General features: G+C 35.7%; 2 protein-coding genes across 4 annotated transcripts in view; one reads left to right on the top strand and one right to left on the bottom strand.

Moving 5' to 3' along the window:
* The window catches only part of LOC139758056 (N-acetylgalactosaminyltransferase 6-like), a 41,279-nt gene extending 27,776 nt beyond the window's left edge, over nt 1–13,503 (top strand). For all 3 annotated transcript variants that reach the window (XM_071679121.1, XM_071679120.1, XM_071679118.1), the window contains exons 9-13: nt 958–1,035; nt 2,490–2,633; nt 4,572–4,697; nt 6,317–6,439; nt 7,160–13,503. In XM_071679121.1, coding sequence (XP_071535222.1) covers nt 958–1,035; nt 2,490–2,633; nt 4,572–4,697; nt 6,317–6,439; nt 7,160–7,336 — 648 coding nt within the window. In that variant the 3' untranslated portion in view covers nt 7,337–13,503. The remainder of the gene's footprint in view (nt 1–957; nt 1,036–2,489; nt 2,634–4,571; nt 4,698–6,316; nt 6,440–7,159) is intronic.
* Nucleotides 1–15,080, bottom strand: part of l(2)gd1 (lethal (2) giant discs 1) — a 206,530-nt gene that overhangs the window by 61,983 nt on the left and 129,467 nt on the right. The window lies entirely within an intron of this gene.

The raw sequence follows: 15,080 nt of genomic DNA, 5'->3' as shown, positions 1-15,080 counted from the left end.
TTAGAAAAAAACTCTAAACATGTTTCATTTAAGTCAGGGTCTTCAGAAGCTATCAGAAAAACATGGAAACATTACCAAACCTTCTGGTAGTGCTTCTAAGTTTTGGAACTGCAAACATTAAAAAGACAATATGTAAGTGCTTTCCATACTTATTTTTTTCTTTCTTTTTTTGTGGAACTGGAGGTGATCATAACCTTTACCCTACTCACTGATAATGGTGCCTTATGGTGGCAGAGATTTGCTAGAGCAGCATTATAAAAGCAGAATGAACGGGCTGGTTCTGATACAACTTCAACCTGTTCGAGCAACAGTATAAAAGCAGAATGAACTGTTTGGCTCTGATACAGCTTCAACCTGTTCAAGTTTCTGCGATTACTAATTCAAGGGAGCATGCTCATGGTGATAAAGTTATGGAAAAAAGATAGGTGTCTGCTCAAGTTAGCATTAAGACTGAAGACTTTGAGATCAGTACATGCTAAATGATATGAATGGAGTGAAGACTTTGAGAATAGTACATACTAACTAGTACCAACAGTAAAATACCATCCAACAGGAAGATACATTAACAAAACATCTAAACAGAAATCAATTGGCTCTGTTGTGAGTTTTAAGACATCATTTTCACCATAGTTTTGCCAGAACAGATGAATCTGACACTGCAGGGCAACATGTGTGACAAAAATTAGTGTTTGCACATTATTAGCTGTTGATCTAGGTAACTCCTATAAGTAGATTCTTAAGCTTCATTGGTATGGTACTGATTGTGTGTATTCAATATTTTCTGGTTTTGGTGCATTTTACAACACAGCTAGTGAGTGGATGTGAATGAATGAGGCCATTCTTTGTCTGTTCCTGGCACTGCCTTGCTTCATGGGAAACAGCAAACAAGTATGGAAACAAATGTTACCCTGTAGCTTATATTTCTTTCCAGCCCTAACTCTGTAATTTACTCTACAGAATTATCGTCGTGTGGCAGAGGTCTGGATGGATGAATACAAAAAGTACCTTTATATGAGGCAACCTGGCTGGTTACATGTGAGTTATCATTTTTCCATTACAATGTGTATCTGTCTCTCCATTTATTGTCTCAGTTTCCATTTACTTGTGTGAATAAACTTTAAAAAGCCTCTCGCATTGCCACTTGCTAAGATGAATAAAAAAGAAGTGAGAGAAGAGAATGCAGAAAGTAATCAGGGCTCTTCAGGCATCTTTAGAACTGCCTCCTTAAGATAGACTGGTTCTAAGTGGAGGAAAAGAGGAACAGAATTCCACAGCTTAACTGTTTGAGGAAAGGAGAAGTCATAATGGTTAGCCTTCAAGTAGCTGGTCTTTACCCAGAAACTGTGAGAAGCAGCAGCAAGACATGTACCTTAGGTCCAAGCCTTATTGGTAAGGACACATGCAAACAACTCTTGAGAGCAGTAGCCAAAATGATGTCTGTAAAACAGACAGGGCCACAACATATGGCATACAGTATGTGGTGGATGAAGATGTGTGGTGCTTGGAGAATGAATGAAACAGAAGGCTCTTTATTCCACTCTTGTTAATATAGAGATGGACAAAGAACTACTCTATTTATGTGAACAATACTTCATACTGAAATGAATGAAATCTCTGCAAATATGAAATAAGTGCTCAGTAGAAAAATAATGGTATCTATACAACACCTGCTTTGGTAAGCAGGTTTAGTAATGTTGATTACATAGGTTTCTGGGATATAGGTATTATGGTTATGCTATGTTTATGTCATAACAGTACAGGGTTAAATTTTGTGTTTTGAACGTGAATGGAAAGAAAGGTTTGGGTTTCTAAACAAAGATGAAATAGATGAGGAGGAATCAGAACTAGTTCAGGGGCACACTCCCTTAGGCCACATAGACCTGGGAAAGTACTTTTAACAACCTTGCTCAAGGAAAACATAGATAATGCTACTGCCTCAGTGGGAGGAAATGGAAGCAGGGTATTAAATGAGAATCATCCTAAGTTGATATAGAGGAAAAAAGTTCCAAAAATAGCAGCTTTATCAGTTAAAGAGTTAGCCATAGATTCATCAAGTCAGATATGAGGAGGATAGGATGCATCACTGGAGATGCTTTAGCTTAAGGAACAGAGAGATCTAACAGAAGAATTCAAATCATTGCTTTCTTTTTATGCTGTGCTTGAATGTTCTGATTCGAAGTCACAAACCAAAACTCTCTCCGTGATCGAGGGCTAAGTTCACCTATGCCCTTCCACTATGCCAGGCAGTATGTTTTTAGGAATCCCTGTGGACTGATAGCCATTTCTTCTGTTTCACTTTCATTTCTGTTATTATGGTACAAGATTTAAATTCTTAAATACCTAAAACACTTGTTTTTATGTTTTGTATTTCAAAGTACACTTCATCATATCATATTATTCTATATTATATCATATATTGTATACTGTTCAGTCAGCTTGCTCTGATTGAAATGCGTGATACTAATCTTTATATGTTCCATAATCTTTAGGTAGACACTGGAGATATTAGTGAGCAGCTGGCTGTTAGGGAACGAAACAAATGTAAACCATTTAAATGGTTTATGGAAAATGTTGCCTTTGATCTGGCTAAACATTACCCACTGATTGAGCCTCCAGATTACTGCAATGGGACAGTGAGTGATGATTTTTTGTTACTTTTTACTCGCCTTTACCAAACAAATTTTGTCATTTCATTTTATGCTTTACTGGAGACAAAGTATTGCTGTGCAATTCGTCATGTTAAGGTTGGAAATGAAAAGATTTACTTGAAAATAATTGCATTCGGAGTATTATGTAGCAGTTCTTTTATATTGCTTGACTAATTTGATTTAGGATTATCATATTGTCCTATATTCACTTCTGCTTTACATGACATCTGATGATAGGGATATATAAGATGAAGGAGATTTAGTTATATCTAGCAGATGCAGTGTTTTTGTTTTTGTAAGTAACATTTTGATGTCATCAGTGTTTAATTTGAGGAAACAAACAGTGAACTTAGATACATGCTTGCAGTAGGCACATAATACTGTCACTTCCTCTCAGCAACCTTTTTTTTCTTTTTTTAAATGGGACCTTTTGTTATCCTATTTAGTTTAATAGCAACTAGAATTTCTCTCAAATAGCTGAACTGGTTTAACGACAGACACTATTCATAATCACTAAAGTACTCATTTAACTGTATATCATATTGTTGACATTTCCTGCTCTGGAAAGTGTTGAAAATGTTGAGTGTCAGTATTATTAGTTTTTATCTGTCTTATTAAAACAATTACTTGGCCACACTTAAGATCTCTTCCTTGCATACACTATACTTTTTTTCAGCTTATGTCTTTACATCCCCTTTCATAGCACTTTCATACTTGTTTGTTGTTTTTTGCCATAGCAGGGTAGCACCAGAAATAGACGAGTGAGCCTTTGAGGGAAATCCTTGCTTAGCTTCTTCTTCCTCTGTTCCCTGTTTTTGGTAGTATCAGTAAATGAGGGGAGGATTTCCAGCCCTCCCCTAATCCTGCCTCTTTTAGTCACATTCTGTAACACACAGAAGATACATGGGTAGTATTTTGTTTCCTGTATTCCCTTTAATATTCTGCATTTTCTAACTAAAAGCACTTAAGTGATTTTGTAATATTCATGATGATTTAAAGTCAGTGTTTTTGTGCTTTCCAACAAACTACTCCAAATACTGGCTAAATCTGATATAACTGATAGGGAATTATGTAAACAAGTTGAGTCCTGTGAGTTACTTGGACTACTGTTATTTCTGATTTATGCAAACTTATGTGAGAAGCAAGGAGCAATTGCAGATAGATAGCACCATTGGTTAAATCAACAGCAAGTGAAACTCAAGCATGACAAGAGTTAAATCACATAAATGGGAAAGGGAGAAATTAGACTGGACTTTGCAAATCACTAGGAATACATTCTGCTAGAATCAGCCCATGAAAATGATCTTGGAGCTTGCACGCTTGTTCTTAGGTAGAGTTATGGATAATTCGTGTGATAATTGCCCATGTAAAGGCACACCTTTTCATTACCTAGGTCTTAATTCAGCTTAAAGTATTATTTTGTGGAAATCTATTTAAATAGTCATGTCTGGGGATAAGGGAGAATGAATACTACTCCCATATCTCATGCATTTTGTAAAAGGGGACAGGGGCAGTAGTGGGTGCTAGATATCTTCCCCACTTTCATTTGCTTTCTGAAACTGGGAACAGAATGAGGAACCAAGCAAGAAATTTTGTTCGAAATGCTACTTTGGTAAGGTGGGAAAGGCAAGAAGATATATCAGCATACTGTATGTGAGTACAACTCAACAACATTATGAACACCATCTCAACGTATCCCAAGGCCAGTCATACCCACAATACATCTACCATACAGAAGACATTGAGCACTTCATATGCAGCTGCCCTGTAGTCTCTTCACATAGTCCCACACATTATAAACCTGTGGTCCCAACCAGTAGACATGGTCAGCTTTCTGAGTGCTGCAGGAGCCTCATAAGGATAGAAAGAACTCAAGAGGCAGGAAGGTAAGATATATATATAATGTTATTATTTTCCCCACAGATCCAAAGTCTTGCAGATACCAAATTGTGCGTGGATTCCAAGATGAAAGGACAGTTTGACCGCTTAGACTCACTTGGTGAATGTGGACCCAGTTCACAGTTTCAGTTCCAGCTCACTGCATACAAAGTAATTAGTACTTAATTTGTGTATTTCTGGCATATATTTAGTTTTTATTAATTTTTGTAAAACATGATTTTACAGCACATACCATATGGGATGAGAGAAATCTGACAGATTATCAGTACAGTTTTTATTTGTTTTTAGGGTTATCTTCATGTCATTTTTCATTTACCTGTTACAATAAAAGTTCATAATAACCCTGCCACATGTCATGAAATAACCCACTGTCACTAACCAGGATACTACAGGTGGCTCAACCTTGATATTCATGTACTTGGCCCCTTTGTAATTCAATAAAAAGAGACCTAGTGCATAGTGTGTCAGATACTCAAAAACATTTATGCTCATTATCATACTGGCTAGCTAGTCTTCATATCCTTCAAGGTCTCATGTGAACAATTTGATAAAGGTCTAACCATCACCTGATGAATTCCTATATGTGAGTGTTGAAACTGGTACAGCTTATTATGCGAGTAATAACAATACTTCAGTCATTTCCGGCAAGAAAAGCATAGCTATTGATCTGACTCCAACTACTGTGAATTGTATAGTGTCCTCAAGGCACTGAGATACACTGTTTAATTCAGAGCTCATTCTGTAAATGTTTGAGGTTCCAAATCAGCTCTGACAACTCAGTCAGGCAAAAGTGCCTTTCAAGATCCTGCTCCCACCATCAACCATTCTTTATTTGTTGCTTTATGTAATAATGATCATTATATCCAGTTTCTATGGATACTTTCATGTGTTGGATGTAAGCATTATGACTATGTTGATAACTTTGCTGAAACTGCTTATTTTTTTTCCAGCCCATTCCAAAAGTCTTTCATTAAATAGTCATAGTCTGTACTGTCCTTATTACAGAAACCCATGAGGGTCCAAACATTATACATTATGCAGTAATTGTGAATGTACCAAGTAGTACAATATTATTAAAATTAGGGTATGTTTAGCTTATGTCTGACAGGTTACAGGAAAACTATAACTCTGAGCATTCCAGGTTTCAGCTTTGCTTTGCTCCTGATTAACATTCACAAGATCATTATAATCTTAAATGTCTTAGCATAAGTGATTTCAAGCTTCTGGACCTAAGGAATTGAAAATTTTTGTATCCACTTTCATTAATATTGATACCCTTGAGGAAATTCTCCTATTTTGTCCAGTGCTTCCAATGCCCAGATTTATATGGTGTTTCATATGATTAACTTTGTCTCTAAGCCCTATCTTACCTTCTGAGCTTGTAATTCACTTACTGTATATTTTGTCCATTATATATTTTGAATGTCCTCTCACCCTATTTTGTATTATTACCAATTCCAGTATCACTTTTACCCCCTTTACCAATAGCCAAAGGATCCTTTTGGGCCCATGGCCCTCTCTAGTTCTACCAGTCACCCTCATTCATCAACAAATTGTACCAATTGTATGCTTTATGTTTATCTCAGCCATTCCCCTGTTTGTGATCCTGAAGTAAACTATCATTAAGACACTATGTTAGTGCATATTTTGACAAAATATATATGAACACATATGTAGTCTTACATGTGAACTTCATTTATCACTCTGTTCATTCATAATCCTCATTATCTTTTTTGTGAAAATTCCTATAATTAGCTTTTTTATTTCAGGATATACGTCCACTCAAGAGTCACAACTGTTTTGATGTACCTGACTTAAAAGGACAAAAAGCACCTGTTCTACTGTTTGGTTGCCACAAAGGACTTGGTAATCAGATGTGGAAGTATGATATGGTGAGTTTTATTTGATGTTTATAATCCTTGCAGATAAGTTTTCTACTTGTAATGTGACCATAAGTTCAGTATTTAAAAGACTCAAGAGTATAGTGTGGATTTTTGGTCAATAAACTTTATGATTTTACTACTGATTATAATGGAATATACTTATCAGATTTGTTGAATTTTGTGGATATTTAGTACACCAGCACTAGACCCCCAAAACCCAATTTCAAACAACTAAAGCAACAGTAATTAGTTATACAAGAATTCCTTTCAGTACAAGTATATCAGAATGGCACAAAAAAAATATAGAATGCTTAGGAGGAAAATTGAGAGACTTTCATGTCAAGTCTGGGAAAATGAAAAGGTTTTAAGTTGTGAGTTCAGAAACCTCCAAATAAAAGTTAGAAAAATGGCCAAAAACTGTTCCATATGAAAAAAAAATTGATTTGCTATGTAATATTTATTGAAGCATTGAAGAAGAGTATTGTTAAACAATTGGATTATGTATTGAATGTTATGAGCTAGCCTTGCTTTATGGTAATCTCCTCACAGGTACTCATGGGTAGGTTGGTACTCAGTGTCTGCAGGATCTTTTTCTTTCATCCAGATGCTAAACTAGTTCTTCCATTTAGCTTTTGATACATTTCTGTATTTTCAAGTATACTTATATGCTTTTTCTGTAATAACTGATAAGTTTGTTCAAACTAAATGAACACATTATCTATCTTTCAGGAGAATCAAATGATAATGTTTGGACACCACAGCGTCCACTGCCTTGATTCCAGCATAAGCAACAAAGAAGTCTTTGTGTCTCATTGTGACATAAACTCTAAAACACAAAAATGGAAGTGGAGTTTTGTGAATAAAGAAAGACTAAGTAATTATGATAATCTTGATCCAAAACCATAAACATTTTATCTTTACTATATAATAGGAACATGGAATTCAAAGATCCTCTGAATGTAGGAGGAATTTGTGTGCAAAATAACCGGAAAAAAGTGAACTGTAACCGACATTTACGGATCTGGAGAAAGTATATGAGAGGGATGACAAAGAGGCCTAGAGGAAGGTGCTATAAATATATAGTGTAAAGTTAACAAATGCACTTAAGAGTTTGTCCAGGAGAACAAGGTATGAATGCTAGGAGAATTGGAACAGTGGTTCGTAGTGGAGGTGGGTGTGTCAAGAAGTCTGATGTCAACCGTGGACGTTTAATCTGTGCATGGGAGGGGATGGTGAGGGAGGTAATTGTAAGGGCCTTATGAAGATAGGTCTATATGCTGTGGATTTGGGGCATGGGGGGTGAATCAGTTGCTGTTTGCAGATGATATGGTTATGGTGGTAGTCTCTACAGAAAAACACCAGAAACTGGTGTCAGAGTTTGTGAGTTTATGAAAGGAGAAAGTGGAGAGTAAGAGGAGAGGATCTATTAGTAAAAGTGGAGAGTAAAAGGGGAGGATCTATTAGCAAAAGTGGAGAGTAAAAAGGGAGGATCTATTAGTAAAGGTCTTTAGGTACCTGGGAGTGGATGTGGCAGCAGATAGAACCATGGGGGTTTAAGGGAGTCTTAGGGTGGAAAAGGGTGATAAGGTCCTTGATGAATTAAGGAGCAAGTGGAAGGAGAAATCAGTGTCTGTTAGGGTAAAGACTGGAACGTCTGAAGGTACTGCAGTAGCCCCCACAATGGTGTATGAATGGTAGTCTTGGGATCTGAATGCAAATGAGAAAATGGACATATTGGAGATGGAATGTCTGAGGATGATATGAGGAGAGTTGATAGTTTAGCTTATAAGTGTCAGAGAGAGGTGAGATTGTAAGTGCAATCAAAATAAGATGGCTGACTAAGGGTGTACTGATATGGTTTAGATGTACAGCATGGGGATGATCAGCAAAGGAAAACTGAATAAGAGTATCTGTCAGAAGTGGAGGGAGCAATGGGAAGAGGGAGACCATGAAGGAATCGTAAAGATGGAGGGAAGAGTTTTAAATATCATGACATAAATAATCAAAAAAGTGGATGGTGTGCATGGGATGTAATCAATTGGATCAATGTAGCATTTGGAGGCAACATGTCGTCAGTGGTATGAACCAGGGGACACGACGCAGACAAGGTAAACAATAGTCTGTGGAGTTTAGCTGCGAATGGTAGGTGCTGTTTTAAGTCCACTTTACATGACAGCTAGAGATTGAATGAATGCAAATGAAGCCACTGTTCATATGTTGATGGTACCTTGTTCACTTAAGGGAGATAATTAGGTATATGAAAAACAAATACTTTCAACAAATAATGTGATATACATTTAACTGGCTTAGTACTTTAATATACTTTGTTTCTCAAGCAAATATGTAGTTTGCAAATTATTTGTGAAAGTTAGTGAGATGAATGATAGTTCTTCCATAATGACTGTCAACCAGGAAGATGAAGACTAATGAAAACCTTTGCCAGCATATGATATTTTTCTGTCTTTCCTTTCACGTTATTCAATCTACATAATAACTCACTCAAACCAAAGTACATGGGCTTTTTGGTTGACTGGTAGCACTTGAGGAGAACAATGATGTACATTGTACGATTACATTGATTACATTGTCCTTAATGTCTCAAGGACCTACATAGCAAACAAATCTGGCTTAGTATTGCAATAATTCTGAGACATTAGAAGGATTCCACTTTATATATTATTGAATAAACAATAAGATGGTTGGTTTTAAGCACACTTATTTAAGGACAACACATTCCAGTTTCATGAGATATAGAATAAGAATATTTGTATTATATACAGTAATATTATACTGAAAAGATTTTTTTCATGAATAAGTAGGTCTTATGATCGGTAACCCTATGATTCTTTCCTTCTGACAATTACTTGACAGTTTTTGTACTGGAAGGAGCTGAGTTATTTGTATGTACAAGACTTTCATATTATTGATACTGATTTTAGCATTATTATTATTATTCATTGCAGAAAAAAGCTAACTCCATGACATATTACCCTACCTACCATACTTCCTATAAAAGCCTATGGTTATGCTTTTTTATATAAGTTTTTTCATACCACATAATGTGCTGTATATTCAAAAAAGAATTCCTGTATCCTTTTGAAATATGACAAAAGTAATAAAGCAAACAGACTATTTTACAAGCTACTTTAGTAGATTTTATGTAACTACATGTATGTCTGTAGTCATGCAGCAGAGTGGAATGTGCAACAGTAGAACAAGTAGCCCTAATATAATTATATTATACTATATACAACTATCTACTTGTTCTACAATACCCACTTGCATTCTGATTATATATGAACTGTAAAATAAGTTTGCCCATTACTCATTTTTATCATGACCCACATGAAACATGTTGAAAACCATTAATTTATGCATTTATATAGAGGAGAAGTATTCAACATTATTCATGGTATAATGTATGTGACAAAACAAAAAAAACAGAGTACTAAGAATGATATATGTATAATGGTTGCAGTATTTACATTACAATTAGACTTGGCTCCTTCCTACTCGTCAAAAATAAGTGTAGTAGACTAATGATTAACTTTACTACTTCTAGCCACAATCTACAAAATGACATTCTATGCCTTAAAAGTGCATACAGTAATGCAACTAAGTCTGTTGGAAATGTGGACAAATGATTTCTTACATTTGTGAGTAGGTGGCTGAGAGAACTTAACTTAATGGTCTACTGGACTTCATTCTAAACAGTAGAAAAGAGACAAGCCTAATTGTGCTGTAAATACAGCTACCATTATACTGTACATATCTCATTCCATGTACACTGGTTTTTGTTTTTTCAGGTACATACCATGAATATTGTTAAATACTTTTTATTGTATGTTTAGATATTATTAGGTTGCAACAGTGAAAGGTTATGCTATGACTGAAAAATCCCCTTTGGCAAGGATGTATTGTCATTAGTGGACAAAAAGGTGTACAGCCTCATTGGGGAACTTCTTGCTCCGATGGAGTCCATCATTTCTTTGCTCATGCTTGCATTGCAGCCTCAAATATCAAGGAGCCCCATAAAAAGGTTCCTGGGATTGTATGACTATATTTTTTCACATATAAATGCATAGCATTATAACTTTCAACATGTTCTGTATTATTACAGTAGTATACCTAGATTGTTAACTGTTGAAAAAGCAAGTTCATTCAGTTTATATAGAAGATGAGCATGAATAAGGGCTATGGTGTAAAGGATAGCATGTCTCACTAGCAAGTTGTAGGTGCAGGGTTAAATCCTTAAACACTTGCCTGTAACTCTGCTTTGTTTCATTGTATGTGCATAAAGTTGCCAACTACTATTTATTCTAATGTTCATGAATCAAAGCTGTTTTAAATCAATGTATTTTATTTAGATGTTTTATGAAAAGACAATATTTTTCTATCAGTGTGGCTGTCATTGAATCTTGTGAGTATATTTCAATGTACGTATATAGCATATACCTGCACAAACTAGGGTTGGAAGTCTGGCAGAAATGCTTGAAATCTATGGCAAAAAATAGCAAACTAAAAGTTAGTCATCATTAATGAGTACACATTTTCATATGCTCTCCCACAAAGAACTTACATTACTGATATGTTAACAGGATGGTATCATAACCCATCCTGCATTACTGTTAACACACAAAGATATATCTTTTTAACACCATGACTATATACCTGAAATGTAGTACATTACTGCAGAAAATTGCACTAAAATAATCTTAAATGTGAACAGTACATATGTGCTGAAAAATTACAAACTTATTAAGCACAATATAAAGGAGAGAGGAAAGGCAACTACATAGTATAGAGAAATTGTGGAAACTGATTGTTATATCTAAATCACATAATAGGTATATGCCACAAAAAATGTACGTTTAACCCTTAAGGGATGATTACCTAAGGTATGGTGTTAATCTCTCTGACAGGAGATTACAAGAAAATACAGAAAAAACAAAAACAAAATTGGGTTTGTACTACATTAACAATACTGGTATATGATGCAAAAACAATACATGTAAAACTAAAACATTAATCTTACAATAATCCCTCACGGGACCTGTGTGTTTGTGCACATCCTGCCATCCTACTAGTCACATAAGAAAGAGCTGGTCTCCCTCTTATTTTGTTTTTCTAATCCCCTTCTCTAAATTCTTATTTATACAGTAGCACACTTCAGTCAAAGACAAACTAGAAGTATTATAGTACCCAGTTTGGATAGAATAATGAGTGGCACAAGAAGTTAAGGTTGTTACGTGTGCAATGTCATCACTTACAGCCAATATTTTCTCCATTCACTTTATCACTGGGTGAAGACAGCATACTTCAGTTTTACTGTCGTACAACAGTAATCATCTGTGTCTTTTCTTCAAAGGCTCATAACATGTCCTTATCACATAAAACACTATCAAACCATCTAAGTTCCAAAGAATTTCACTTTTCTCAGAAGCTGTTGTTGGTTGCTTGTGACCATGTGAAGTATGTATCTGACATGTCGTGGTAAGTCAGGACTAGAAAGTCTATCTGTTTTTGAATTATTACAACTGGGGACATCCTTAAACACCATAGCAGGGAGACACTGGTTCCTTTGAATGCTGGCAGGAAAATTAAGATTGAATGTGGTATGTGGTTAGTCTTTAGTAATCATTCAATCATTCATATATTATTAGACCTTAAAGTGTTAAAAGTTTTATACTTCTAAGAATCAATCACTGTTTGCTGTTATAATAAAGTATATGTATTTTGTATTTTGTATCAGATAAGGAAGAGGCAAGACTTCTGAGCCACACAATTTGAAATTAGGCTAAGTGTAAATACAGATGACTGTAATGGTTTGATATTGACTGTATTATAGTGGCTGAATATGCATTTTTATAGGTATGCAGTACAGGTGCACTGCTGATACTTTGATAGAACAGTGCCTTATTTTTCACCAAATGAACAGAATTTGCCCACATTTGAGGAAATGAGGCAATTTCTTCATCTGCTCCTGGCACTATCTTGCTAATGCAGGACATGTTGAACACATGAAAAAAATAGAGAGAATGCTTAGAACAGCATGCTGCCATGAAAACAACATGACTGAAACTTATATTGTTTCTCTTTGTTGCAGTGAGTTTAATTGCGGCATAATGATTTGCCTTATGAAAATAGTGATATTACATTTGGGGAATACACGTAGATAATCAGCAAATTATGTACAATTAGTGATGCCTAATTAACATCAGTCAAACAACAACTGCAAAGATTGAAAATTGTCAGTAACATCTCACATGCAGGACCAGTGGACAATATGTGTTTTTTTATGGTTATGTGCAGTGTATCTTATATTTGCACCTAAAGTCTAAGGTTTAGTACTTGGATATTTTGTTGTTACTTCACTGTACAATGGGCAGTCACTTTATCATCTCATAATTAATTTGCTTATTGCTACAAAAGTTACCAACTGAATCAAAAGAAAACAATATAAACATAAGAAAAGGATTTACATAGAAAGGATATTATTCTATATTTTTATACTTGCATATGTAAAATAATGGGTTCTATATTTTTACACTAAGATATTCTTATATACTGGGTAAATTCACTCATATATTCATTTTATGACTACTTCAGGTCGTAAGATTTATTCATATCTGAACAGTATTCCTTATTAACTGGTAGGAAATATTATTGCCCTTGAGCAATCTTTGATAATCATATTACTTTAGTGTTTTTAATTTAGTGAAAGAATTTCTTACTTCCTTGTTTGCTTGAGTCCTGCACATTTCATCTATGTATATCATAAATATTTTCCTCTGCTTTGTGAATGTGTATCATCTGGCTATATTCATAATTGATAATAACAGAGATGTTATGAAATTTCAGTGTATGTATTCTGCTGTTTAGTGTTTGATTATCTCGCATATATATTTGTTTTGTGTGTTAGCTTTTCATGGAATCAGCTGTAAATATAGCTGCTTTGTGATATGCAGTCTCTGATGGTGTAAAATATTCTTTGAATCTGATATATGATCTGTTTCTTAATGACTTGTATACAGTTCACTTGCTTCCAAACTATAATAAATCATTGAATTTTTTATGGCAGTTATCTTGGTACCTACATGAATGTAAAATTTACTAAGTTATACAGATATAATGCATGAAACCATACGTTAACTTAGTTCAAGAGAAGCAGCATTTTCTGACTGCCACAAAAGAGGTCCTGGGGTTGTATATTAATACTGTCTGCAAGAAGTAGCTGCTTTTGAAACTTGCTTCTTATTTCATAAAAACTTCTTGAGGTAGGTAGTGTTTTAGATATCTGGGAGTGGATCTGGCAGCGGATGGAACCATGGAAGCGGAAGTGGATCATAGGGTGGGGGAGGGGGCGAAAATTCTGGGGGCCTTGAAGAATGTGTGGAAGTCGAGAACATTATCTCGGAAAGCAAAAATGGGTATGTTTGAAGGAATAGTGGTTCCAACAATGTTGTATGGTTGTGAGGCGTGGGCTATGGATAGAGTTGTGCGCAGGAGGATGGATGTGCTGGAAATGAGATGTTTGAGGACAATGTGTGGTGTGAGGTGGTTTGATCGAGTGAGTAACGTAAGGGTAAGAGAGATGTGTGGAAATAAAAAGAGCGTGGTTGAGAGAGCAGAAGAGGGTGTTTTGAAGTGGTTTGGGCACATGGAGAGAATGAGTGAGTAAAGATTGACCAAGAGGATATATGTGTCGGAGGTGGAGGGAACGAGGAGAAGAGGGAGACCAAATTGGAGGTGGAAAGATGGAGTGAAAAAGATTTTGTGTGATCGGGGCCTGAACATGCAGGAGGGTGAAAGGAGGGCAAGGAATAGAGTGAATTGGATCGATGTGGTATACCGGGGTTGACGTGCTGTCAGTGGATTGAATCAAGGCATGTGAAGCGTCTGGGGTAAACCATGGAAAGCTGTGTAGGTATGTATATTTGCGTGTGTGGACGTATGTATATACATGTGTATGGGGGGGGGGGGGTTGGGCCATTTCTTTCGTCTGTTTCCTTGCGCTACCTCGCAAACGTGGGAGACAGCGACAAAGTATAATAAAAAAAAAAAAAAAAAAAAAATATATATATATATATATATATATATATATATATATATATATATATATATTTTTTTTTTTTTTTTTCTTTTTTTTTTTTGCTTTGTCGCTGTCTCCTGCGTTTGCGAGGTAGCGCAAGGAAACACTATTCTTGTGTCCACATTGATAATAACACGCTCGGAAAATTGACAAGACTCCATTCTAGACTTAGACTCTCTTATCTATGTTCACAAATGCAGTAGGCTGCAGTATACTGATCAGCTGATCTGTTTTATTTCTGCGTCAGATATAATCTACACCGTGAGGTAGAAAAAAAAATGAAGGTGTACTAAATCTAGACATCTCCTCACTGTCCACGAAGGACAGGACTTGTCTCCCCCCTAACTGACTGGTCTGGGACGCTGAGGTCAGCAAGCAAGAAATTCCTTAAACCAGTTGTACCTTGCAATTAATGACACTAACGCTGACAGAAAACGAGTTTGGAAACCTTAATTACTTTAAAGTCGGCGTGGTGCGCACCTAACTCACTGGGTTCTCAGATGATTTCTGGAACATTACTGAATATTCTCTATACTGCTTGTTTCCCCATGGGTGATA

Source organism: Panulirus ornatus, chromosome 29 (genome assembly GCF_036320965.1).
Source record: "Panulirus ornatus isolate Po-2019 chromosome 29, ASM3632096v1, whole genome shotgun sequence".
In the NCBI taxonomy this organism is placed as follows: Eukaryota; Metazoa; Arthropoda; class Malacostraca; order Decapoda; family Palinuridae; genus Panulirus; species Panulirus ornatus.
The sequence above is the reverse complement of the archived record's forward strand: the minus strand, read 5'-3'. Positions and strand labels throughout refer to the sequence as shown.